Below are 25,386 nucleotides of genomic sequence, written 5' to 3' on the forward strand. Positions count from 1 at the left end.
GGGAGATACGATAAAAGAAACTTGTACGCTTTGTTTATCGGCTGCGTCGAATGACGTATTTCCCGCGCGTGGAGCTGAACGTCTCTCCTATCCGGAATACGCTCATCGATTGGTTTTTCGCGTCGGCCCAGGTTACGTGCCTCGTGGATCACGTTATGTCCGAGTTTTCATATCGTTGACGGGTCGCTGCTCGTGTAAGGTTCGTCTAATCGAGACCCTCGGGACTTTCTTTATCAGGGAATCTCAAACGACGAGACAACCGGCAACCGTACGATTACTGGTTCACGTAATTTGCATACCGCTCTTGATCTTGGGCACAGTTTGAAGTATAGTGCTTGAAAATCCATGATGGCGGACGTTAAAAGATCGCGCTAGTGTATGCCCTCACGTAAGAGAGACCAGCGCGTATCTGTGTTTTTGTTTCGGCCTCACCGAAACCACACAGTTACATTCAGATTTTTTTTTATCTGAATTGTCCCGAGTACGATCAATACTGTTGGTATTGGCAGCGTACTTATTCGAGACGAATAAGTAGTAAAATTCTCTCGGGCCATTCTTGTTCGCGTAACATTTTTTTATGGTGGCCGTGATCATGCAAGCACAGCAACAGCCGCAGCAGCCGCAGCAACAGAACCATCAACAAATTGCTGGTACCAGTGTCATCCTCAAGATGAACGAGATACAGCAACTTTCGACAGTTGGTACGTAGCCTAATAATCTTAACGAGGTTCCGAGCCAATGGAACCTTCAATGTTTTATGAACGAAGTTCAAGTGAGTGGGCTGTGCAGGCCCTATGGATCGAATGCCACTGCTTTGCATAAAACTGTACAAGATTTCGAACAATTGGGACAAATATAAGCTATGAGACAATAACTGTGTGGTTTCTTCGACGTACTTTAAAGATCGAACTGCATATGTCGTTACTGACGAAATCTATCCAACGGAGACCGAGCTTGAAATTTGATTCGTGTCTACCTTATAAGTAAAAATGAATTTCAGATAATAGTAACAATTGTAGAACAGAATCCTACGTATACGATCTCACGTATGGAAAACTCTTACGATTTCGTATGATTTATTATTTATTACGTAATTATGTTCGCTGCGTTTTTCTGCTAAGTACAATAGAATCAGGTGTTTTCAATAAAGCGACATGCAGGTTTTTCGTTTTAAAACTGTCCAATGATTTTACATCTTGCACAAAGGAGTATCCCAACTGCCTAATTAGTATCGCTTGATTGCCTGAGTTCATTTGGACCCCTACAAGTGTTATTGGTATACATCTATTTTTAATGGAGTTTTTATTACAAAAGTAACAGTTATAATCCGAGTCCGAATAGACCCACGCATCGATAGGCGAGGGTTAAGCTACCTTCCTTCGTCTGTCGCTCCCCAATTCGCCGTCCCCTCTTCGTCAAAGTGACGATGGAATATTCCACTCCGTACCTATTCCATCTGCTTTCCGCGCGAGAGAGTGGGGACAACCGTCCCTTCGTATACTTCAGTGGTTCTTTGCAACGCTCTTCCCTTTTCACAGAAATTTTACGAATCAAAACTTTTTGACTCCATTCCAATTTCCCTGCACGGAATCTATTGTAATCCTCTGCGGATGAGAATGGTTTACGATATTAAACGTCGGATGGCGAAACGTCTGACAGGCAGATAAACCACGAGTTATTTTCAATCCATGATAAAATAATCTATGCATCGGCAATTAATCTATTTCTTTGCCTTTCATCCGAATATATTACATTTCATTTTCAACCGCTTCTTTTCTCATCGGTGAAACTATAAAATTCCGTTGAATATCAAACATTTAATTTCTCTAAATGAAAAGATGTACCGATCCAGTTAGGTACTTTTCAAGTACAGCATTATTTATTGAGAATATTTCGCTTCGAACGTTAGACACGTTTTCTTAACATCGATTGAGAACCACTAATTTGGCTCCTTTGTTATGTTCTCAGTCGCGTATAGCAGGTCATAAAGCACCTTAAGAACCGTCAGATTTCCTACAATCATCCGCTGACATTTACAGTTTCATTTTATATATGCATGGTATATACACAGTCAGTGATACTTGAACAAATAACGTTATTCGTTCGAGAACATAGACTGATGGAAGCCATATTTAATTTCGTTAAAATATTAAACATTGTACCAGTCGAAAATGGAGGATTGTAAAACTCAAGCAAATACTACCCCTCCGTCTATCCCTCACAAAACGATCAACGTTTAAGGAACGTTAGAGAAATATTCGTATATAATACCGATACATTCTACTAGCTTTAAATTCTCCATGGAAAGCTTCGAAACGTTCTGAACATTTTCCCGACAAACCGCGTGGCACCACGTTTGATGTTAACGCTCCTGAACCGGGTATCTTCTTCTGTTCCCTCTTCCGTCTTTACCGCAACGACGCAGGAGTCCGCCATAGTGGTCGAGTAGACCAATCGGCTAGCTGCTCGATCTGGCGGGGATAACCTGGCCGTAACGTAACTTGTATAGGAACACGGCAGTGTATACAGAAGCGCGGAGTACTTTAGTGTCGTGTAGAGGGAAACGTGACAGAGAAAAAGATACGTGGATGACACGCGTGAAAAAATCGGACGAAAACCGTCGTGTGGCTTGCGAAAGATCGGTCAGAGGGTAAATCCCGGGGAAAGAAATATCTTGGTTAGAGATCGGTGCGCGTCGGAAGCTCTTGAAATTAGTCGAAAGTTGCTCGCGCGTTGTAACGGCGTTTGTGCGGTGGTGTGCATGCTGGGAAGAGCAGCAGAGCAACGAACTAATAGAAATTCGCGAGCAAAATGAGCCTGAGACTAGCCGAGAAGAAGGAGACTGTTCTGAGGAACACGAACGGAATAATCGCGAGCGTTGTGACCAACGCCGATGAGATCTCCAATGGGACCGGCGACTGGCAAAACGGACAAAATCTGCTGGTTGTTACACAGGACACTCAGGGCAAGGAGCTGATCGCGATCGCCGACAATCAGGCCATAAATGTCGCCGTTGATTCCTATTGTTCGTATTTTCTTCGTTTTTTAACATCTGGTCGCATACAGTGAGAAAAGAAAGTGTTCGTACGTCGCATATTTTACCTCCGTAGAGTTTCTATAGATTTCGCTTCGCACGAAAACATGGGGGAATAGAAATAATACAAATAAACAGCGGTGTACGAATAGTTTTTTATTCCGTTATATATATATCCCATCCCCTTCCCCATTTATAACAACCGGCGAACGTTAACGCTAGAAAGGGCATATGTCCAGCTGTTACTAGGATTTTCGTAATATTTCGAAATCAGTCTTTTTGTGTAATTATTGTATCTAATTGTATTGAAATGATACTTGAGAAATATAAATGCACCTACGATGAAAAAAATAGAGAAATAAGACGTTAATCAGGCTTTAAATAGGTTAATCGTGATCCGGCATCGCTGGAATGAGTGTTGAATGGAAATCGATGTGCGTTAGAAAGGAATATTATTCTTTTATATATAGGAAATGGAAAATGTAGTTTATTATGTGTACTCTTGTATATTTATTGAGTTTTGGTTAATTATTTTTGTATAACAGAAATTTTACATCTGTTTCCAGGGCTGCTGGAGCTTGCTCACAGGGAGTATCAAGCAGGGGACTATGAGAATGCCGAACGACACTGCATGCAGCTGTGGAGGCAGGAGACAAACAACACGGGGGTCCTCCTGTTGTTGTCTTCGATTCATTTTCAGTGTAGGAGGCTGGAAAAGTAAATATTGTTTTGCTCCAGTAACTTATTCCACTTTTTATTTTCCCTAGGTACTGATACTTTCTTCTTGGTATTTCAGATCAGCTCATTACAGTAGCATGGCAATAAAGCAAAATCCTTTGCTAGCAGAGGCTTACAGCAACCTTGGTAACGTGTACAAGGAGCGCGGTCAACTGCAGGAGGCATTGGAAAATTATCGACACGCCGTTAGGTTGAAGCCAGACTTTATCGATGGTTACATTAACTTAGCAGCCGCATTGGTTGCTGCAGGAGATATGGAACAAGCGGTTCAAGCATACGTGACTGCTCTACAGTACAACCCCGTGAGGAATTCAACTTAACATTAGAATAAAATCCCTATTGAACAATCCATAACAAATTGCATCATATATCAAATTCATTTTCTAATGATTTTCAAAGGGGTTCATAGGTGATGTTCATTCGCATCGAAACGTATCATGCGTTTCTCTGTGTTGCAGGATCTCTATTGCGTGAGGAGCGATCTCGGTAATCTTTTGAAAGCATTAGCAAGACTTGACGAAGCCAAGGTAGGTTTGTTTCTCGATTGTCAATTAATGTAAATTAATTCGACATGTGATGCACATATCCGGATGCATTGGTGCGCCCAGTCGAATATTTCCAATGTCGGCCTGCCGCTGACGACCGAGTCATTTTTATTCTTAACGACAAGGCACCAATGCATTTCGTACGATGTGCACGAGCGCTAGTAAGCAGCTCCGCGGAGTGGCCAGGAATCGAGCAGAGTATTCGCATCATTCAAGCGGAAAACCTTTCTTGTTGCGGTACAAGAATTGGCGCGCGGCGCGCGATGCTCCGCCATCGAAAGGAATCACGGGTGATTATTTTCTTGTAGACGCACACACGCAATCCGATCAGAAGTGAAATTTCGATAGAGCGGTCTGCATCGCGCGCGTTTTTCCCCCCTATCCAACTAATCAACAATGCCGCGTTTGAGTTCCCTAGTCTGTCCTCATCGGTCACGGATAAACGGGACAGAAGCGATGTCAAACGCGGCATACGAGGGTTTTAATCTAAAGTCGGCTGGAAACAGGTTTGAAATCCCTCTTGGCAGTGCGCGTCTTGCAATAACACCTTCACGGGCAATGATGTGAACGGTTTCCCCTGATCTCCCGGTGTTATTGCAAAATCCTAACCACAACTGCCGGTCCTATTACAGCATGATCGGTATTACTTTCCCTTTCTTTTGGAAATGAACTCGTATCCATGCGCAAACAGCAGTTCGTTTCTTTTGTTTTTCTTATGTTCTGACATTTTTCTTTGAAACGAGACAAGCTAGAATAGGGCCTGCAGAGCGCGACCATAGCTGTTAAGCTCATCTCATTTGATTCAGCTCATTCTGAATGTGTATTTGCCTCTAGGTATACTGATCCGTTACATATACGTGGACAAATGCGACCTTTTCTTTCCAACAACAATTTCCAACTTCTGAGAGTAACCGAATCTCTGTGTGTACGGTGGTATATGATAAATTTGCGCGAGATCACTTGACGAATCAATGTGTTTCTCTTTATTGTATACTATATATTGAGAAGAACAAATATCACTTTGACTAAATGTCTCTTCGTTCTTGAATCTTAAAGGTCTTTCTCCTTCGGTTGGAAGCTCACGGGATTTTCTCGTGGTCCCAAGGGTTTCGCCGAGTTTATACGACAACAAGTGTGCGTACCATCCGAATAGTCAAGTGGTCTGCTTCTCACATTGCAGCGCGGCGCGGCGACTACCTACGAGCTTGTGACTGCAGACAGCATACGGCTCCTTTGGATTCAAGCTCTCGTTCTTTGGTAAAATGTTGTTTCGCTCTTCCTTCACGTGGACCCCACACGATGGCCGGGTGCTGTCTACAGGCAAGCTTGTCGGCGAGTATCAAACGCAACAACGAGAAAGGCTTTCCGTTGAATTTCCTGCCACTCTTGAGCGCCGTCTAGTCCGCTCGTTCGTTTGTTCGCTCAGTACGTTCCGCCACCAGAGAAATACACAAGCGTGCAAGACAGAGATGGGCAAACCTCGCCGTTCGAATAACACGTCTCCAGCGACGAATATGAAAGTCGACAAGCTTAACGTTCCATGATAATATATACCTTTTCGAATGGTTCAAACATCAGGACGCCGATGAGCCAGGATGCTAATTCTCCACGCGTTGTTCAAACAGAACCGTGCCCATCTCTGTGTACAGAAAAAGAACGAATTTGCATTGCAAGGAAAACTCACGCAAAGGAAAGCAACACGGCGATCTTGAAAAACATTCGGCAGCACCGATCCAACGGATAAACAAAAATACAAAAAAAAAAGATTATTCGCTTCTTTAGCCGACGAGAGAATTCCTCTGTTTCGTAACGCGCTAGAGTGACGCAACCAATGCAATGGCACTTAAATGTCTAAAATACATGGTGGCTGACGATCTCAGCGAAGCGTGCCTCACTGTCGGCACGCACCACTTAGGTACCTCTGTTCACGTATTTACAAAAAAAAAGAAAAAAAAAGTTCTATAAAAAAAAAGTAAATAAGTAAAAATTAAAAAAAAAAGACAAAAGTTGAGGCGAAGAGTATCAGTGAAGAGACATTAACGCAGCTGTCTTATTGTTGTGGATGGGATGATCAACTCTAGGAGGGGAAGTCGGAGCAATGTGATTGGTCTCGGTTACCATGGGTTCCTTCGTCAAATGGTGAATCTGAATCTGGTTATTCAGTAACACACTGTCTCTCGGTCTAAGTTTATTATGAGAGCTTGCGAGCCGTACCTACCGTCAACCTACCGAAGGGTACACTGCAGGTAAAGTAATTCCCGAAGGCCGGTCTCTGAACGATTTCCATCAGACCACCGACACGCCGGTTGTTCCACTGTTTCCGTGCGACTTCAGTATCTTGTTCCTTTAACCTGCACGACGTGAACGGCTGGAGAAAGCTGTACTTCGTTTTACAACCGCGCGCGCGCGGTACCTTTCTCTGATCGCTTTCCCATTTCACCGGATCACGGTCTCTCTGGCATTCTTTCGAATTAGGCAGGAGTGACGGACTTAATAATAGAATATTATCTGTACACACTGACTTTGATAATGCAGAATAATCGATGCTGAATTTATTCTTTCTGATAGCGTGGAAATAGTTTTGAACGTTGGAAACACTTGTTTAGTTTCAGAAGACCAGAGTTAATTAGAACACGTTCCGTGCCATGTGTACCATTTATGGTGAGGATTTTTTGAGATATTTGTGAGAATAATAGTACACGTCGCGAAACAAGAAGAACGTAAAGAATTAATATGGAAATGTCTTAAGGAAGCTGGAAACGTTAATGATTTGTTACTCTTTGTACTAATTAACCCTTTGCACTCGAGATGCGACTCTCGCTTGATTCGATGCAGTAAGACTATAGAATTTGATATTTAATATTCAACTGTATACATTGGCATGTGTAATAGGATAAAATAGCTTTGTTTCTCAATTTACTTGTGATCTCTTTGACTTCATCTCAAAAAACATCTTGGTTGTCTAGTCAGAAAATTCTAAATATTTCTAACGAAATACTCCTGAGTGCAAAGGGTTAACCCTTTGCACTCGAGGGGTGACTCAGTCACCATTCGATACAGCAAAACCATGAAGTTAAATATTTAAAGTAAACTTTGTATTGTGAAATATTTAAGTAAAACATCTTCGTTGCTCAATTCATCTGTGAATTCTCGTTAGATTAGGTTCAAACAACGTCGTCAGTATCTCGTCGGAGGATCTTGAATATTTCCAGTAAGAAACTTTCGAGTGCAAAGGGTTAAAGGGTCAGTAAGCGTGACACTCGGTCCGCCAGTTCGTCACCCCTGAAACCCACGACGCGCTGGATCAAAGGAGAAGATCTGAGAACGGTTTCGGTCTGGAACTCCTAAACGGTGTCTAAAGCTCATCCAAATTCATTTCCGTCCCGTTTATCCCGGTTCTTCCTTGAACGCTAATCGACCGAGCTCTCCGTCCGTCCCTTACCTTTCACCGTGTCCCGCATAGAGATCGGCCGACTGTAAATGCCCTTTTACTTATTGTTTAGGTACGGATTACTCTGTTTTTACATGATGCAGCCCGCCTCTCGGCACGCGCGATGCACATCCCTGCTTGACCCTTAGGAGCGTCGTCACGTAAAAATGGGAACATGAAAATTATTTCTTTTCGCTACCTTGCCACGAAACAATGATCTCTCTCTCTCTCTTTCTCTCTCTCTCTCTCTCTCTCGATCCTCCGATAATTTACAACTTGTAGCTAGATTTTTTTCTTGGTCGATACATGTATATGTAACTAAAGGGGACGTCGGGCGTGGTGAACAATGATTATCTGTAACACTCGCTCACTCACAACACACATGTTTGTTCAAGCTCGTCGAAGAACGGAGAATCCTGAACGCCGGTGAGAATTGGCCTCTAAGCGACGATGACGAATGAGATGACGGGGTGTGGCGAGGGGCGCGTGTCGCGTGCCGTCGAGTCCACCGGACGCATTCCGGAGAATCGATGGACACGAGATCAGACGCCTGAATCGCTCACGTTTCCAAGATGACGTTTCTAGCGCGCACCCAGTTACCTTTACTCCTGTTCTCAGACCAGATCCCCGGCCCCGTTACACGAATTCGCAGAATGTGCTTCGTCTTCTCTGTCTCCGTTTCGTTCTACGCTCCCACCCCGGGCCGACTAGATTCTCCGTTGTCCAAGAGGAATGTGAAATTCGGACGTGCGACGCGTTTCGCTTGCGAGCCCACCTTTGGTCGGTATCTTTTTTGTTCGAGCTAAACGAAACCTGAAGCGATTACAGCACAGACTTCACTTGATTCGCGTCGATTGAGTTTTCTAATATGATTCTTTTTCTCTTATGTTTCACAGCTGAAGTGCAACGCTGATTTTGAAATCGTCATAGAAGATAGTTCCTTGAGAAGTATGCGACATGTCAAGTAGAGTTGGGGTACACGTGAAACTATCTTACCCAGAACATTTCAACGAACTGCCTCATATGCGAGTTTCATGACAGTCCAAGTGTTGCACTTCAATGCGCCCTTCAGTTAATAAGATTTTTAATACCGCGCCGGAGATGGCTCGACGAAACAGCTCCATCGAAATTACTGTTGTACCGCGTTCAGTTCCCCGTTCACTTTCTTCCCCGCCGAGGGGGAAGCGGCGAAGTGACGGGCGAGACAAGGGAGGTAGCAAAAGAAAGGAGACAGATAGGGCGAATGTGAGAATAGATGTGTTTTGCTCTCTGAGGTTTTCGAGGATGGTGAAGTGTGTGAAAGCTGCGGCGCGGCGAGGAGAGGTCGGGCAGTGCGCGCGGCGCGTCCCTGACAGTACGCGAACCGTCACCTCTAATCCGTGGTTTGTCTGTAGGCATGCTATCTAAAGGCGATCGAAACGCGGCCGGACTTCGCGGTCGCTTGGAGCAATCTTGGCTGCGTGTTCAACGCCCAGGGCGAGATATGGCTGGCGATCCATCATTTCGAGAAGGCGGTCGCGCTCGACCCCAACTTCTTGGACGCGTACATCAACCTTGGCAACGTTCTCAAAGAGGCCAGGATCTTCGATAGGTAAGGGACGACGGGGAAGTTGCGTTGCGTGCGAGCTTTTATCTCCGAAGTGCTCGGATCTTTGGCATTTCGCTTGGCACGCGCTACGCCGTTAGAATTCAAACGGCAATTATAGAGCGACCGTTGGCAAGGTAACGGCGTTTCACTTGTGAACAGCTCGTGGACAAATTCATATTTCCTTGGGATTTTTTTATAGATTACTTGGACTTGGTTATCGACCAGAAAATGAGCGTTTTCAGTCTTTACATGAGATACATGAAGCATTTCATACTTAAGAAATTATAGTTATTTAATAATCTATTTGAGAGTATCGAGCTAAGTTTCCTTACAAGCCAACGAGCAATGCACTTATTTTTAATTGAATCTCAAGTAGTGCATGTACTTGTACACGTTCTATTTCAACATTGTAGTCGAAACCAGTAGCAGGCATCTATATTAGAATTAAGAAACGTAATTGATGAACCGATTAGCTTAGTAGGTAAGGCGATAGCTTATCAAACGGAAGACCTGGGTTCGATTCCCGGTTCCAATGTACCAAGTTTTAGATATTCCATTTCTCGTTAAATTCTAATGTGGATGCACAGTTTGATCAATCGTCGTCTTTTATTCAGATTGGCGTCGATTTTAAAGTCTGTGCTAGAATAAAAACAGTGGCTTTAAGTTATTCCCTTAAATAGCCCAATCGAGGCGTTAATGGGTAGTACAAAGTCATACAAAATTCGGTACAATTTTGCCCCCAGCGACTTCTTCTCAGAAGTCACAAGTTTTTTTCATAGCACCTTTGTCGATTCAGTTAAGCGTTTTCCCATAGAGTTTGTCTTTTGTAGCAAAGAAAAGTAGGAATAATTATGAATTGTTTGGCGTTGCAACGTTCGCGTTACACCATTATCAACTGAGTTGCTTTATTAAACATTTTTATTTCACATCGGTTGTCTCGTACGTTACGATTGTTTTTTAGATCTTAAAAAGATCCCGTAAAAATAACTCTTTATTTTCGACACAAAGTCGGGAGAGGTCGCAGCGCAGGGTTTCACGCATCCGTTCCCGAGCGCGTATGCTAAGGAGCCGCGATCAAAGCGCATGAGCCGGCTTGTAAACATGGAATCGATATTCATGCAACGTCCTTTCAAGTTCATCGTCCCCTGTCTCTCTCCCCAGAGCGATGCCCGCCGGGAACCTTCTTTCGCGCGACACGTATTCTCGGATGTTGCCTGATCTTCGTTTCAACCGAACGGGAACCCGTGGATAAAATTTCCTCGATAATCCGTTACTTCGACTCCTCTCGATTCGTTTCACCGCTCGTTAACACGTTAAATGCCATGTCATTCGTCGACTGACGCTTCTGAATTACTCGATAACAATCGTAACACGCAAGGTAATCGATGTCGAAAATGTTTAATAACTAAGATGATAGTGTAATGAAAAAATTGTAACGCCAAATAGTGAATAATTATTGCTACTCTTCTTCCTTCCTAAAAAGGATAACTACAGAAAATAGTCGAGACTTTCGTGGCACTTAACGTAACGGTAATTACTTGAACCACTCAGCTAATCTAAAAATAGGACTAGAAAGAGAAGTTCAAAATTCACCAGGTCAACAGATATTTTTCTAGGTCAACAAAATATTGATTCCATATACAATCTCATTCAGCAGAGTCCATTATACACTGGTCTCGAACCAATAATAATAACGACAACAAGATGCATAAGATCTAGATTTATACTAGAATCCTATTAGTAGGTTATAATAATTACAATCTATTACACACTAGACTCCAGTCAATAATAATAACATCTAAGTTTATGCTAGAGAATACTACTTCTCAGAATACCTTGAAACCCACTCGTTACAGAATCCTATTAGGTTATAATTAGAATCTATCACACTCTAGACTCCAGTCAATAATAACATCTAGGTTTATGCTAGAGAATACAACTTGAAATTGAAACCTGAAATGAATTGACCTTGAAGCCCACTCGTTAGAGAATCGAGCAACATCTTGGCAAGCGGGAAAATGAACCACCCCCGCGATCTAGGCCAGACTCATTCACGCGTAGTCGCGGTCCGAAGCCGTTTCTCAGTCGTTACGCACAATACACAGCGGGCGAAACTCGTCGTACTATCGATTCCAACACTCGCTCCGCCCCCACGGGGGAGAAGAACCCTTTATTCTTCGTGGGAGAGGAGGGTGCACGGTCCTTAACGGGGGGTGGTTGGAGGATATTACCAAAAACGTGGTGGTGGCTAACGGTTTTCTCGACTATATCACTTGTGCCACAGGCGATCGTGGAGACGTCTGTTTGCACGGGACGGACGGACGGTCTGTCGGTCCTCTCCTACTCCTGTTTGGTAAACGAGCATTTATCGGGATCGAAAAGCATCGAAATGGGGAAGGAATGGACTGCCAGTGCGTTGTCGTGTACACGGTGATCACGCCCTCGGCCACGATCGCACCCCCTTTACGCGCGCGATTACAGCGAGCGTTATCGCGTTCCACGAGCCCTGGTGGATGCATCTCTTGGTTTAGATATAACGTGAAAAGGTTAATTCCGACACTGGTTTATCGCATCGTAACTCTTGCCGGCCGGTCCTCTGGTAAAGTCCTCGTGACAACGGCCTAGCGATATAGTATAACCTGCTACCTAGCACGTGTTCGATTTGCGGGTGTGGTGTCCGCGGACTAGTGCCACCCTCGAAACGAGCAATCGTGGTTTCGGCTAGATTTCTACTTTTCTTTAACGCGTACAGTGTCATGGAGATTTCGGTGATATTTTCATTATGAACTGTATTGATGTTTGAAATAGAATATTGAGTTGTATTCGAGTCTTTGGTAATTTTTATATAATTTGATAGTGACAGGGATTTTTGATATAGAATATTGAGTTATATTTGAGTCTTTGGCAGTTTTTATGTATTTTCATATTGTTTATGTTTAGTACACGTGGCACTGAACGTGTTAGTCGTTTGCATTTGTGTTCTTATGTTGCGAGAAATTAATCAATTTTTCGAATTTATTGATGACCAGTAAGAAGATTGCTTAATTCTTGTTGTTGTTTGGAACGGGAATATTTATTAATGATACGTTATACTTGTTTGTTGACAGAGCTGTAGCAGCCTACTTGCGCGCTTTGAATCTCAGCCCCAACAATGCGGTGGTTCATGGAAATTTGGCGTGCGTTTACTATGAGCAAGGGTGGGTACAACTTTTCCTTTTATTTCTCTTTGCGTTCATCTTTTGAGCCGATGTTAATTAATGTTTCTACGTAACAGGCTCATCGATCTGGCGATTGACACGTATCGCCGTGCCATCGAGTTACAACCGAACTTCCCAGATGCCTATTGTAATCTGGCGAACGCGCTCAAAGAGAAAGGGCAAGTGGTTGAAGCCGAGGATTGCTACAACACCGCCCTTCGTTTGTGTCCTTCGCACGCCGATTCCCTTAATAATCTGGTACTTATTAATATTTGATTAGACTAGACGTGAAAGGAAAAAAAGAAGCTAAGGCAGAATTTGGCGATGCATACTGGTATATTCCTCTTTGTAACTCGTGTGTTCTCCTCACAGGCCAACATAAAGAGGGAACAAGGATACATCGAAGAAGCAACACGACTGTATTTGAAAGCGCTTGAAGTATTCCCTGAGTTTGCAGCAGCTCATAGCAATCTCGCTTCCGTATTACAACAGCAAGGAAAGCTAAACGAAGCACTGATGCATTACAAGGAGGCTATTCGTATTCAGCCGACTTTCGCGGATGCTTACTCGAATATGGGCAATACACTGAAGGAAATGCAAGATATACAAGGAGCTCTTCAATGTTACACGAGGGCTATTCAAATTAATCCCGCTTTCGCCGATGCTCATTCCAATTTAGCCTCGATCCACAAAGACTCCGGGAACATTCCTGAGGCGATTCAATCGTACAGAACTGCTCTGAAATTGAAGCCCGATTTCCCGGACGCGTATTGCAATTTGGCGCACTGTCTGCAGATAGTGTGCGATTGGACCGATTACGAGGCTAGAATGAAGAAACTGGTTTCCATCGTGGCGGAGCAACTGGATAAGAACAGGCTGCCCAGCGTGCATCCGCATCATTCTATGCTGTATCCACTATCGCATGAATTCAGGAAAGCCATCGCTGCTAGACACGCCAATCTGTGTATTGAAAAGGTTTGTATTTGTACCTACTTGCTTCCAATGGATGTAATAGAGTCTTGAATTTATGATAATTACATAAGCGTTTATTATACAATTTTTAACACGAATGCCATGGGGGCCACTGTTGATCCCCAACCAATTACTATAGTTCATTCAATGAAACTATGATTATGTAAAAACATTTCTACGTTATAAATAATGCTACCTAATACGGGGACATTCAGCTAGATGAACGTGTGGTAATCATAATGCGATTCAAACGATTTAGTATTATATTTTTTTCCATTGTGTGTATTTTGCTCTATGAAATCCGTTTTAATTGTTTCAGATTCACGTTCTGCACAAACAGCCATACAAATATCCTCGCGAGATTGGTACCCGATTGAGAATCGGCTACGTTTCATCAGACTTTGGAAATCATCCCACTAGTCATCTAATGCAATCGATCCCAGGACTTCATGATCGGCAGAGCGTTGAAATATTCTGCTACGCGCTAAGTTCCGACGATGGGACAACTTTCCGAGCAAAGATCGCGAGAGAAGCCGAACACTTCATTGATCTTTCACAGATTCCGTGCAATGGAAAAGCTGCCGACCGTATTAACGCGGATGGCATACATATTCTAGTTAATATGAACGGATACACAAAAGGCGCCAGAAACGAGATATTCGCTTTGCGACCGGCACCGATCCAAGTGATGTGGCTTGGTTATCCGGGAACGTCGGGCGCGAGTTTTATGGATTATTTAATTACGGACGAAGTTACATCGCCGTTGGAGCTTGCTAGTCAGTACAGCGAGAAGCTTGCGTATATGCCGCACACCTACTTTATTGGTGATCACAAGTAAGTTTTCATGGAATTCAATTAAATTAAATTTATATCCTCGGATAAATTACATTGATATATTTATTTCTTTTCATTATCAGGCAAATGTTCCCGCATCTCAAGGAACGCCTTATTTTAACGGATAAATTAAATATGAAAGGTAAAGTGGCGGATAACGTAGCCGTTATAAATGCTACCGATCTGTCACCGATGATCGAGAACACTTTGGTGAAAGAAATCCGTGAAGTAATTGTACCTGATTCCAAAAATAAGCCTGTTGAAATATCGTTGAAAGTCGCGGAATTGCCAACGACTACTCCCATCGAAACGATGATCGCTTCCGGCCAGTGTCAGATGTCTGTTAACGGCGTTGTAGTTCAGAATGGCATGACCACCACGCAAGTGAACAATAAAACAGCAACGGGTGAAGAAGTGCCTCAGAACATCGTGATCACGACGAGACAACAATACGGTTTACCAGAGGACGCGGTTGTTTACTGTAACTTTAATCAGCTGTACAAAATTGACCCACTCACGCTTCACATGTGGGCACATGTAAGTTTGTGAATTTTCTGATTGCTTGAAAACTGAGTAAAATCAATGTAAGCATCGTTTGTGATATTTCCAACCGATTGTTTCAGATTCTGAAACACGTCCCAAATTCGGTGCTATGGCTGTTACGTTTCCCAGCCGTTGGCGAGCCAAATTTACAAGCGACTGCTCAACAGTTAGGTTTAGCTCCCGGCAGAATTTTGTTCAGCAATGTTGCAGCAAAAGAGGAGCACGTCAGACGAGGACAGCTAGCTGATGTATGTTTGGATACGCCGCTTTGCAATGGTCATACCACTAGTATGGATGTTTTGTGGACTGGAACTCCCGTGGTTACACTGCCAGGAGAGACATTAGCATCGCGTGTTGCTGCCAGCCAATTGAATACCTTAGGATGCCCTGAATTGGTAGCGCGAACGCGACAAGAGTATCAAGATATTGCAATTCGTTTAGGAACAGATAGGGAATAGTAAGTAAATTGTAGTCTTACAATGGAAACGGAACAGATGAAATGAAGAATGTATGAATTTATAAATGAGTAGAGACTTTCAATAATCGATTTTATTTGCATTTTTCAGCTTGAAAGCAATAAGAGCCAAGGTATGGAAAGCCAGGTCCGAGAGTCCTTTGTTCAGCTGCAAATTGTATGCGTTGGGTATGGAAATGTTATACAGAAAAATGTGGGAACGTTATGCACGAGGTGAAAAGCCTGACCACGTAGCGGCTGTAGATAAAAACGAGAGAGAAAAGATAACGACCATGTCCTTATCACCGTGAATCGATCATCGCTGCTCCCTACGTTTTAATTTATATATACACACAGCTTTAATTCCGTAACCATCTGTTTTCTGGGGACTTAGCATTTATATAATGACAGATGATTATCGACATCCTATTTCACCCGAGATACGATTTTCGTATAAGATTCCGTACTGCGTTGGTAATTACTGTTTTGTACGATAAAATCATCGAGCTTAGACTTACACGTAGAGAAATACTAACCGTCGGTACCACGAAAGTTCTACTTAAGTACGTGACGTATGAAAGCAAATTATGGATTGTTAAAAACCATATGAGTCATAAGAACACAATTACGCCCGCTTCCTATGTTGTGTATCACACTTGTACATCATTCAGCTTGTTATTTATATATTACAATTTTCATATGACTGTCTCGACTTATCTATAAAAAGACACACAACTGTGGTGTGCCCATCATTCAGTGGTTAGCTTGTCGCAAGGTCAACGGATAGGGATTATTAAGTAATTTTATGTAAAAGGTGCACAAGCATACGTGTATAGTGACGGGGTTGCTATCACCAATTAATTTTATAACATATAGCCGACATTACAGTTTCGATTCGAATGTTTATTTCATTTCGAAGATACTGGACACGTGACTTCTGAACAATGTTAAGAAACTACGAGGATAATTTTCTAATTGCTCTTCGTAGAAATTGTACGCTAAGTTATTCGTGGTTTGTTACGAATACGATTGACTCGTAAACAAAAAAAGAAAAGAAAAGAAAAGAATGATATACTTAGGGAGAAGTCGGAAGTAGGTTCTACGCGTCAAGATGTTAATTAATTAGCAACTACTGACAACAAAGAACGCAAGTTGTATTATATACAATCGGTTAATGATACGCCTGTAAATATTTAAAGAAAGAAAAGGTAAACGTTAGTTATTATATTAGTTTGATAGTGAACTGCGTAAATTAAGAACGAGATATGAATTGCGTGAGGTAGCGAGGTGTTGACTGTAGCGAAACTCCTAATGTACGTCTATAGAATAAAAACAGTTACGAATCTAATTTGAACGAATGTGGACATAGTGTCGTTAAGATGCTTCGATGAACACGATAGGTACGTAATGTTCCTTTTTGTTTTTGTTTATCAAACTATTTACTCGGTCTTTCGATGTAGAGTCCGTACGTCAACTTCAGATCGCATATAGGTAAACGGATAAAAATATTGAATTCAATCTTTGTTTTTTCTGTGATTGTCTTTTATTTTGCGTGCGACGATTGAAACTTGAATTTTAGTTTGCGGTGAGCTCCGTGTCGTAATCCATAATAACATTTCAAACGATTAGGAAAGCCGTGTGATATCCTATTAAATTTTCTGTATATGTGACCTCATCCGCCCACTGTATATTATCAACATTGCACGTTCTCGATAACGAGTAACTGTCCCATTACGCACAATTTACGTCGCAGATACAGATGTAACGTAGCTTTTAAACAAAACCCTCGTTCCCTACTTTCTGTTTCTGGTATGCCAGTAGAAACAAGTGTATCGGACAAATGGGAGATTAGCGAACGACTAGACTGGCGTACAATTCGAATTCTGAACATTAGGTAATGATTTTTATAATTCATTGGAGAATATGATTATTCGTTTTGTAAAGGTATATCAAATACGAAAGACGATTTTAATAATTACGGATTGAAACGAGATGTCGTGACGAAGTTCTTTGCAATTTATGCTCAACAATGTGTTATAAATATAGGCGATGAAGATTTCAACAAGATATTTTTAATATTGAAAAGAAGTCTACAAATTATTGCTAAAAATCATTTTTCAAGGCGATTGTGACTTTCAGTTTTATCTTGGTCGAGAATAAATAGTTTGTACCTTATTCTGCCCATTCGATGTTCGTCTCTATGAAGTGTTGTGCATGCTCCTCCATTAAAAGTCTACACCCATGAGTCATGAAGCTATTTGTTCTGTCATTGATCGTTGATCTTTTTATGACCAGTATACTGATCTTTTCACCTACGTTGTAACGTAATGCTTTGATAACTATCACGTTCGTAACTAAACAAAGTTCATTTTATATAAAAATTCATGGTAATTCTCACTGAGCACAAATGACATGTCATCAAATTACTACTTCCTGTAATCCAATAATTCTCTCATGAAACTCCAAATTCTCCATTGCATTTCCTCAAATACGTTTCTCGATACTGCATATTCCTATATTTCTAATATACGTTCACATTTATTACTTTCAAACGACCTTCAAACGACCCTCGGCAATTTATTGTTCCTCGGACAAATCAATTGACCCTTGGAGGGTCACTAGCGGACAGGATGAGAACCTCTGAATCAGCTATAACGTCTCATAAATGTAAATTGTTACAAATAGACAGATGTTTATGTAATTTCATATATTAATTTATAGGGATAAATTTCACAAAATTCATAATAAAAGCTTTCCATTGTCTGAAGTGATATATACATATACCTAATAATATATACCATTAAAATTTGTGTTCCAATAAATTTTGCAGGTTAGGACTTACCATAAACATATAAATTGCTACGATCCTTACTAGAATTTTCGAAATTTAACAAACATAACAGTTCGTAAAACATAAATCGTGTTACCATTGTAAAACTAGGTCATCCATGGGAACGTTGCAGATTTAGGGAGAAAATGAAAAAAGAAACCGTCGTCGGGGCAGGGATTCTAAGAGAAGTTGAGTGATGTTATTCTGCGAGACTCTAATTGCTGCTTCTGCGCAAGGCTAGAGCGATAGCAGGTTTCGTGGTGATAGAGCACGGCATCGTGGCCCTTAGCCGCAGTATCGATTGCTTGTGACGGTGCCACCACCATGCGAGGGTGAAACTGGGTCGAAAGCATCCTCCACGGGTTCTCCGGTTCTGTCCTGCTCGCTCTGAAAAGAGCACCGAAGCTCCATCTTCAGTCATCACTTGTCACTAGCGATGGCCATTATTTAAATGCCGCTCGTAATCCACGTTCTCAATCATAGAGCAGGCATTTCCTTTCGAAATATACTCCGAGGCCTCGTTGCTTCTTCGATAATTTTAACCTCGTTACAATAACGCTCATAAATAATGCTAATAACGCTCCCATGCGATTTCTCGGATTCGTTAGGAGACAATAAAAACACAGCTACGCGAAGCTTCGAAGGAAGACATAACCTATTTCCTGTATATCGACATTTAACCCTTTGCACCCGAGAGGCGAGCCCTTTTGATTGAACGTAAAGAAATAATGAAATGAAAAATTTGATATAAAATGTTGAAGGTATTGAAACAATACACATGTCAGTGGCAAATATTGTTAATATTTCGTTAGAGGGTAATGAATGTTTGTCATGGAAAATAGTATCGAGTGCAAAGGGTTAATAATACATGTAAGAGAATTGAATTAGTCGTTTGCAATGTCGACGAATGTCTTGGAATAACAGTATCGTACAGTTCAAAATGGTGGCTTTCGAAGAACACGGATAACACTTCCGGTTTAGACACATTCGGGTTTCCGCGTTGATGGAAGGAAGTTTCACAGAGCCATTTAAATCGAACGATTAACTTTTATTGAAACACCCGTGGCTGGCTGTGCTCGAGAGAGTCGGGCTCGTTCTGCTCCGGGAACTGAATTTCACGTCGCGTTACTCTATTCGCATAGATTCTCGGGGATTTCGCGGTAGCGGCGCGCTAAGAGCTCAATCTCGTCGCGTTTGATCTCGTTCCTTTGCTGGAATCGGAGGCAGAGTCGGTCGGCGTTAAACTGTAAACTTATATAGACCGTAGGAACTACACCTTCCTCGATTCTCATACGTAAAAGCAAAAGTTCATCGAGCCTGGAGTCTCTCTCTCCCCGCCTCGTCGGGAAGATGAACGAAAAAGAAACAAAGTTCGAACTCGTGCGAAGCAGAAAGTGTCAATAAACGGATCAGCTAAAACGAGGTTAGGTTGGAGTTAAATTGGGTTTCTAGGGTTCGGCTGCAGTACCGTACAAAGAACCAAAACTTTTAGGCGAACAAACTGTTTGAAAGCTGCGATATAGAAATCCGAATGCTCGTTGCTAGTACTTCGTTAGGGTGGTTAGGTCTTGGTACAAAGAACCAAAACCTTTAAGCGACCAAACCATTTGAAAACTGCGATACAGAAATCAAAATGCTGATTGCTAGTACTTCGTAAGGGTGGTTAGGTCTTGGCACAAGGAACCAAAACCTTTAGCGACCAAACCATTTGAAAACTGCGACACAGAAATCGAAATGCTCATTCCTAGAGCCTCATAAAGGTGGTTAGGTGTTGTTCAAGCGTTGGCACAAAGAACCTCAACCTCTAGGCAACGAAACCATTTGAAAACTGCGACACAGAAATTCGAATGCTCATTGCTAGAGCCTCGTCAGGGTGGTTCGCGTTTGAGTTCGCGTTTCGAGCTTCGAGGCAGGAGGGGATCCTTGACATAAATAATCAGCAGTGGAGCACCGCGGTACTGCCCCCGTAGTCATGGTAACACCATCGATCGAGGCCTACTACGAAGTCGAAACTAGCTACCCTCCCCGCGCCACACGTACACACACACACACACACACACACACACACACACACACACACACACACACACACACACACACACTTCTTTCTGATTCTCATCCTCCCTTTTCTTTCGTTTTCTCTGCTTTCTTTGCTCGGCGCTCGCGCGTTTCTTTTCGTCGTTTCCTTTTCGCTCCGTTTTCTCACCTCTACGGCACTTACGTCTCTCTCTCTCTTTCTCTCTCTCTCTCTCTCTCTCTCCCATCGCTTGCTCTGCAGTTCTTTTCCCTTTTTCTTTCATTTGTTGCGTTCCCTCCCCGTTGGACGTGTTCCCTTCAATTTCCTTGTGCTCCACTTTCCCCGGACCTCTTCATTCTAACCCCCTTAACATTCTCGGCAACCTTAGTCGACAAGCGCCACTTGTTTCAGTCGCGTTTCCAATTCAAAAATTTATCTCGCCGGCTAGAAAGGTTCCATCACGTCCCGAACGTTTTTCTACGGGCGGGTTTTATATCCTAAAAATACGATCGCCTCGAATTGCTTTTACACGCTTTCACGCTGATCTATTCAGGCACTTTGACGTTTAGTTACAGCCAGAGTTACGGTTACGGTTCGATCCGATTACGTTGGACAGATCTGAGTTGAGTTTAGTGTAAACCACGTTCGAGCGAATTAGACGTTAGCCTCGCGTTGAACATATGTATACGTAGAAACACGTCGGTATCGGTTAAGTCTTATTTCACTCTGTTGCATCGTTCTTGTCCTTTAACCCCTTGCCCTATGATTTCCATCTGAACTGTGATCCATCTGACTACTTTGTTATTCAGAATTTTTTGAAAATAAGAGAACATTCGAGTCTCGTTCTATGTCAACGTCATTGATAACAGGAATAATATGTAATTCTCATTTAAACAAATTGAACAATATGTTTGTTAAATTCTATTTGAGATCTTCACCGCGAGGCTGGCACGATATTCTAGGGCAACGAATTAAAACCTCGCGAGTTTACCTTAGTTGTTCAAACTAAAAACGCTAGAAGAGTCGTGGTCCAGCTGCTGAAGCTACTTTTCCTATGTAGAACAAGGAAGAACAGAATTTCACAGTCTAGTTGTTATGTATCTAATACCATTCTACCTGGCCATCATTCATTTCCAACCGCGTGCCACAAACAGTGCCTCGAACTTATGGGATAACTCGATATTAACCCTTCGACGGCTGAAAGTTTCGTATGTTGCGAAGACCGAGTCGTCAACAAATGGTTTAATTACTCAAACACCAAGACATCAGCGCGTAGCTTATTTGTTTCCATTATTTAAACGATTGGTATATAACTTAGCTTCGTCAGCCGAAAGTTTCGTACGTTTCAAAAGCACCAAGACATCAGCACGTTTTTGTTTTTCCCATTATTTAAACAATTGGTATATAACTTAGCTTTGTCAGCTGAAAGTTTCGGATGTTTCAAAAACACCAAGACATCAGCACGTAGCTTATTTTTTCCATTATTTAAACGATTAATATATAACTTAGCTTCGTCAGCCGAAGGTTTCGTACGTTTCAAAAGCACCAAGACATCAGCACGTTTTTGTTTCTCCCATTATTTAAACGGTTAATATATAACTTCGCTTCGTCAGCCGAAAGTTCCGTACGTTCCAAAGAACCTCCGTCCGCAAGGGGTTAAAAGGATTAACGCTGAGACCGGGCTCGGCCCGACGTATTCGTTAACCGAGATACGCTTCCTCCTTCGCGTTACACGAAACTCCTTTTAGACGTAACGAGGCGCACCGGTGCACCGGTGACCCTGATTGAGGAAAGCGTTCCCAGAAAGCTAGCTGGCCACGCCGATGCCATCACTTTTATCTATTTTTATCTATCGCCACGCTTCCCGGAATCCGTTGCGCGATACGGTACGCCGAACGCGCTCGCCGCTGCGACCGCGAATATCTTTTCGCTGGAACCGTTCGCCGATGTGTTCCTCCGGGTTTCCGCGAACCGGAAGCCGGCCAGGCTCCGCTGAAATCCCGAAGCCAATACGTTCCCATCGGGCGGCGTCGATGACGTATGCACGCGTCGCGCTGATACAGGGGTTCCCTCGATAAATTAACAGGCACCGACTATTAATCGTCGATATCACGGGCCAGATAAAACCGACCGGCCGGAACTATAAATTACGTTATTTCGTGAGTCCATTCGTTTATCGGTGCCAGGAACTCCTCGCGCCGATCGGAAGCAGAATTCGGATTAATCTCGTTGCTGCACGTTGAGGCTTCGGTTCGAATGAAAGGCAAACGTGGCTGCTTCTAACATTCTACGTACAATCGGTTAGAAGATGTTCCAAAGACAGATTCACGATCGTCAAAATACTAAGTTTCAATACTATACCCCAGTGTCGCATAATTGCGAGATTTTCAGTCTAATTAGTCCTACGTTAACGTGACATTCTAGATATACATAGAAATCCAAAGTAAAATTACAAAATCCAATTCTTTCTCGTAAGTCAGAAATTTCGATTGGATATTGAACGATACATCACCGCGTCTCTAGCAGCTGAAATTTCCTTAACGTACGTGTTAACAAGCGATCGCTTGAAAAGAACTATAACTACAACCTCCTCCATTATCTTCCACTAGTCATTCAATTACGGTTAGAAACTGTGTTTCGTAAAAATAAGAACCGTTTGATAAATCGCGAATAATCCGACTTCAAGCCTTATCAAACAACAAAAGCAAAGGTAAACAAAATAAAACTCAGTACGTTGCTAAGTGAAAAGTGGGAGATCCCATTCGGTCGGCTAAGCGTTAACATCGAATGATTAGCAGGCCTGGCTTCCAAAAGAATTTATTTATTAATTAAAAATAGAAGACCGAGTATATACATTCGCGTAAATTTAGCAACCGTTCTACGCGAATGCTCGTTCAGAACTGTTGCTAAATTTACACGAATACATATACTCGGTCTTCTATTTTCAATTAATAAACAAATTCTTTTGAAAACCAGACCTGCTAATTCAACAGTTAACATCGACCAGTCCCAATTCCGAGGATTCAAAATTCCATTTCCAACCTCTACAACATATCCACCCTGTCCAGCTGCCAAACGAACGCCACAAGACACGAAAGACAATGAACAAACATCGTCGTTACCTAGCCGCGCGTGAAACCGAAGGGTCTAGAGTCCGCGGGGCGCAAACACCTGAAAAATCGATGTCCGTCGAAACGATGCGATACGCCGGAGGACGCGCGCAACCGAGGCTACGCGAGTAAGAACCCCGTCGATCGACGGAGAGCACGGCGGACGCCGGGCAACGGTATTCGGCCGAGTGTATCGGTATTCGCGAGGAAGAAGACGAGGAGCCGGTGGCGTGCTCCGTCCACGTGGGAAAAAGATCGGGAAAACCGATTCGATGTGATCCGGCGAGCCGTGCGTAGCTGTCCGTGCGCGGAACTCGTGACAAAGCTGGCAGCGGCGCGTCTCAAGGCTGAACGCCGCCTCCTCTGTGCACTCTTCTTCGTCTTCGCCGATCCGTTCGCCCTCCGCTCCGAACGATCGAGCCATCCTCTTCTTCTTCTTCGTCGTCGTCTTCTAGTTTTCCCTGTTCCTCGGTATCCTCTCGCGTCCTCGTCACCCTCCCGCGTTTCTTTCGTTCCGTTTCGTTTCCTCTCCGGCCGTTCGTTCTCGTTCCCGTTCGCCCGTGTTCGTCGCTCGGTCCGCGCCACGGCGGAGCTATCCTATCGCATGACTCTGCAGCGTTACGCAACCAGCAGAAGGATACGTGGGCGACGCGAGCCGCGGGGACAGGGAAGAGTATGGAAGAGCGCGCATGATCGCTCTATAACAGTGGTGCTCAGCTGGCCTTTGTCCCGATGCTTTAACCCTTTGCACTCGGAAGCCTTTCGATGGAAATGTTCGACACTTTCCGATGAGGTATAGGTGATGTTGTTTGTGACTAGTTTGACGATGATTCGTAGGTGAATTAAGGGACATAGGTGGTTTGTTTCGATATTTCACGTGACGATGCGAGGTTTAATTTGAAATGTTAAATGTTCAACTTTATAGATTTGTTGTATCGAATCAAATGGTGACTGAGAGTCTCCTCTCAAGTGCGAAGGGTTAACCCTTAGCGGTCCTATGTCAAGTCAGACTCGACATTCTATTTTATTAACCTCTACCTGTTTTAACAATTTTTTCTATATTTATTTGTAGTATCACAATTGTACCATTTAACGCTAGAACTACCGTACCAGTCAAAATCACTGGTTTCGATCGTTTCGTTTCGCAATTGTTGATATCTTAAACCTTTGCGCACGAAGACTCTTTAAAGTAGACAAAGCTTGGAATATTTGAAGCTAAGTTATACATCGAAAGCTTAAACAGCAGTAAAAAGGGAACTATACTCTGATCACTTGCTGATGAGCGAACGTCCATGCTAATTCGATGATTGACATCTGCACGTGTGACAGGTTATTGTAAGTTAGTCACGTTATTGTAACTATGATTAGAGTTGTCGAAGTGTCGATGGAACTTTAGCTTTGAATCTATATTAGATTCTTAGGATCGGTTTTCTGTGCTGTTCTTGGTAGACACAGAATACTCTTTCTAGGTTTCAACAGTAAAGCTCCGAAACGTCTCGCAACATTTTTCTTTTCCAACACGATCTGTTAGGATCCAGCGATCGAGTCCTCTACGGAACACTAGCTCGTTCGACTAGAAAGTAATCGACAGAAGTAACAGGTAATCCCTGGCAGCAGGGGAGCACCACTGCTCCACGCTCGCTCGTGGATCCGTGCTCGCGTGAACGTGCGTGCACGCACAGAACGCGATAGACGTGGCTTTGTTGCGCCTACTTGGGATCGGTATTAATTTATGAGCGGAGATCGGTAAATGTAATCCTCGTATGCCCGCGCGTACGCTCGCAACAGCTGCGTTACAGGTATATATACATGTATACATATATATACCGCTACGCAAGCGCGGCGCGTTGCGCCTTTCTGGAAACGGTGCTTAACGAGCATCGGAATTTCCGTGGTCAGGCAGTTTTTCCTATCGCGTGTCCGCCGATCGCTCTGCGGTTGCGTTCTGTGTGTTCCTATTTCGAACGGAGCGCACGCCGCAGCGAAACGGCCAGCGACCAGATGCGGAACGCGTAGATACGACGATGCTGACGCGATTTTCTCATTCCGGAGCTTTTCCTCCTCGTGGCTAGACTCCAGAGAGGAACGAAGGTT

General features: G+C 43.1%; 2 protein-coding genes across 6 annotated transcripts in view; one reads left to right on the plus strand and one right to left on the minus strand.

Moving 5' to 3' along the window:
* Window positions 1-95: 95 nt before the first annotated feature.
* sxc (O-linked N-acetylglucosamine (GlcNAc) transferase sxc) lies at window positions 96-16,683 on the plus strand. Of its 3 annotated transcripts, none has more exons than XM_031972560.2 (12): window positions 96-701; window positions 3,601-3,751; window positions 3,831-4,074; window positions 4,231-4,299; window positions 9,142-9,338; window positions 12,443-12,532; window positions 12,610-12,790; window positions 12,905-13,507; window positions 13,824-14,338; window positions 14,422-14,875; window positions 14,962-15,338; window positions 15,448-16,683. In XM_031972560.2, exons 1-12 carry the CDS (start codon window positions 578-580, stop codon window positions 15,644-15,646), a joined length of 3,204 nt encoding a protein of 1,067 aa, XP_031828420.1. In that variant the 5' UTR covers window positions 96-577; the 3' UTR covers window positions 15,647-16,683. The 3 variants fall into 3 exon arrangements, with proteins under 3 accessions (XP_031828420.1, XP_031828419.2, XP_031828421.1); XM_031972559.2 differs by lacking the exon at window positions 96-701 and adding an exon at window positions 2,449-3,025; XM_031972561.2 differs by lacking the exons at window positions 96-701; window positions 3,601-3,751; window positions 3,831-4,074; window positions 4,231-4,299; window positions 9,142-9,338 and adding an exon at window positions 11,387-11,881.
* A 328-nt stretch (window positions 16,684-17,011) lies between these two features.
* The window catches only part of LOC143174715 (uncharacterized), a 30,968-nt gene continuing 22,593 nt past the window's right edge, over window positions 17,012-25,386 (minus strand). For all 3 annotated transcript variants that reach the window (XR_012998956.1, XM_076369127.1, XM_076369128.1), the window contains exon 3: window positions 17,012-18,552. Coding sequence is in view for 2 of the 3 variants with exons in the window: in XM_076369127.1 (XP_076225242.1) it covers window positions 18,345-18,552 (208 nt within the window). In the remaining variant the exon portion in view is untranslated. The remainder of the gene's footprint in view (window positions 18,553-25,386) is intronic.

This window comes from Nomia melanderi, chromosome 7 (genome assembly GCF_051020985.1).
Source record: "Nomia melanderi isolate GNS246 chromosome 7, iyNomMela1, whole genome shotgun sequence".
In the NCBI taxonomy this organism is placed as follows: domain Eukaryota; kingdom Metazoa; phylum Arthropoda; class Insecta; order Hymenoptera; family Halictidae; genus Nomia; species Nomia melanderi.

Coding starts and splice junctions, on each gene's coding strand:
- sxc (XM_031972559.2), top strand. CDS start 2,812: ATGAGCCTGAGACTAGCCGAGAAGAAGGAGACTGTTCTGAGGAACACG. Junction 3,026..3,600: donor TGTCGCCGTTGATTCCTATT/GTTCGTATTTTC, acceptor ATCTGTTTCCAG/GGCTGCTGGAGCTTGCTCAC. Junction 9,339..12,442: donor GAGGCCAGGATCTTCGATAG/GTAAGGGACGAC, acceptor GTTTGTTGACAG/AGCTGTAGCAGCCTACTTGC.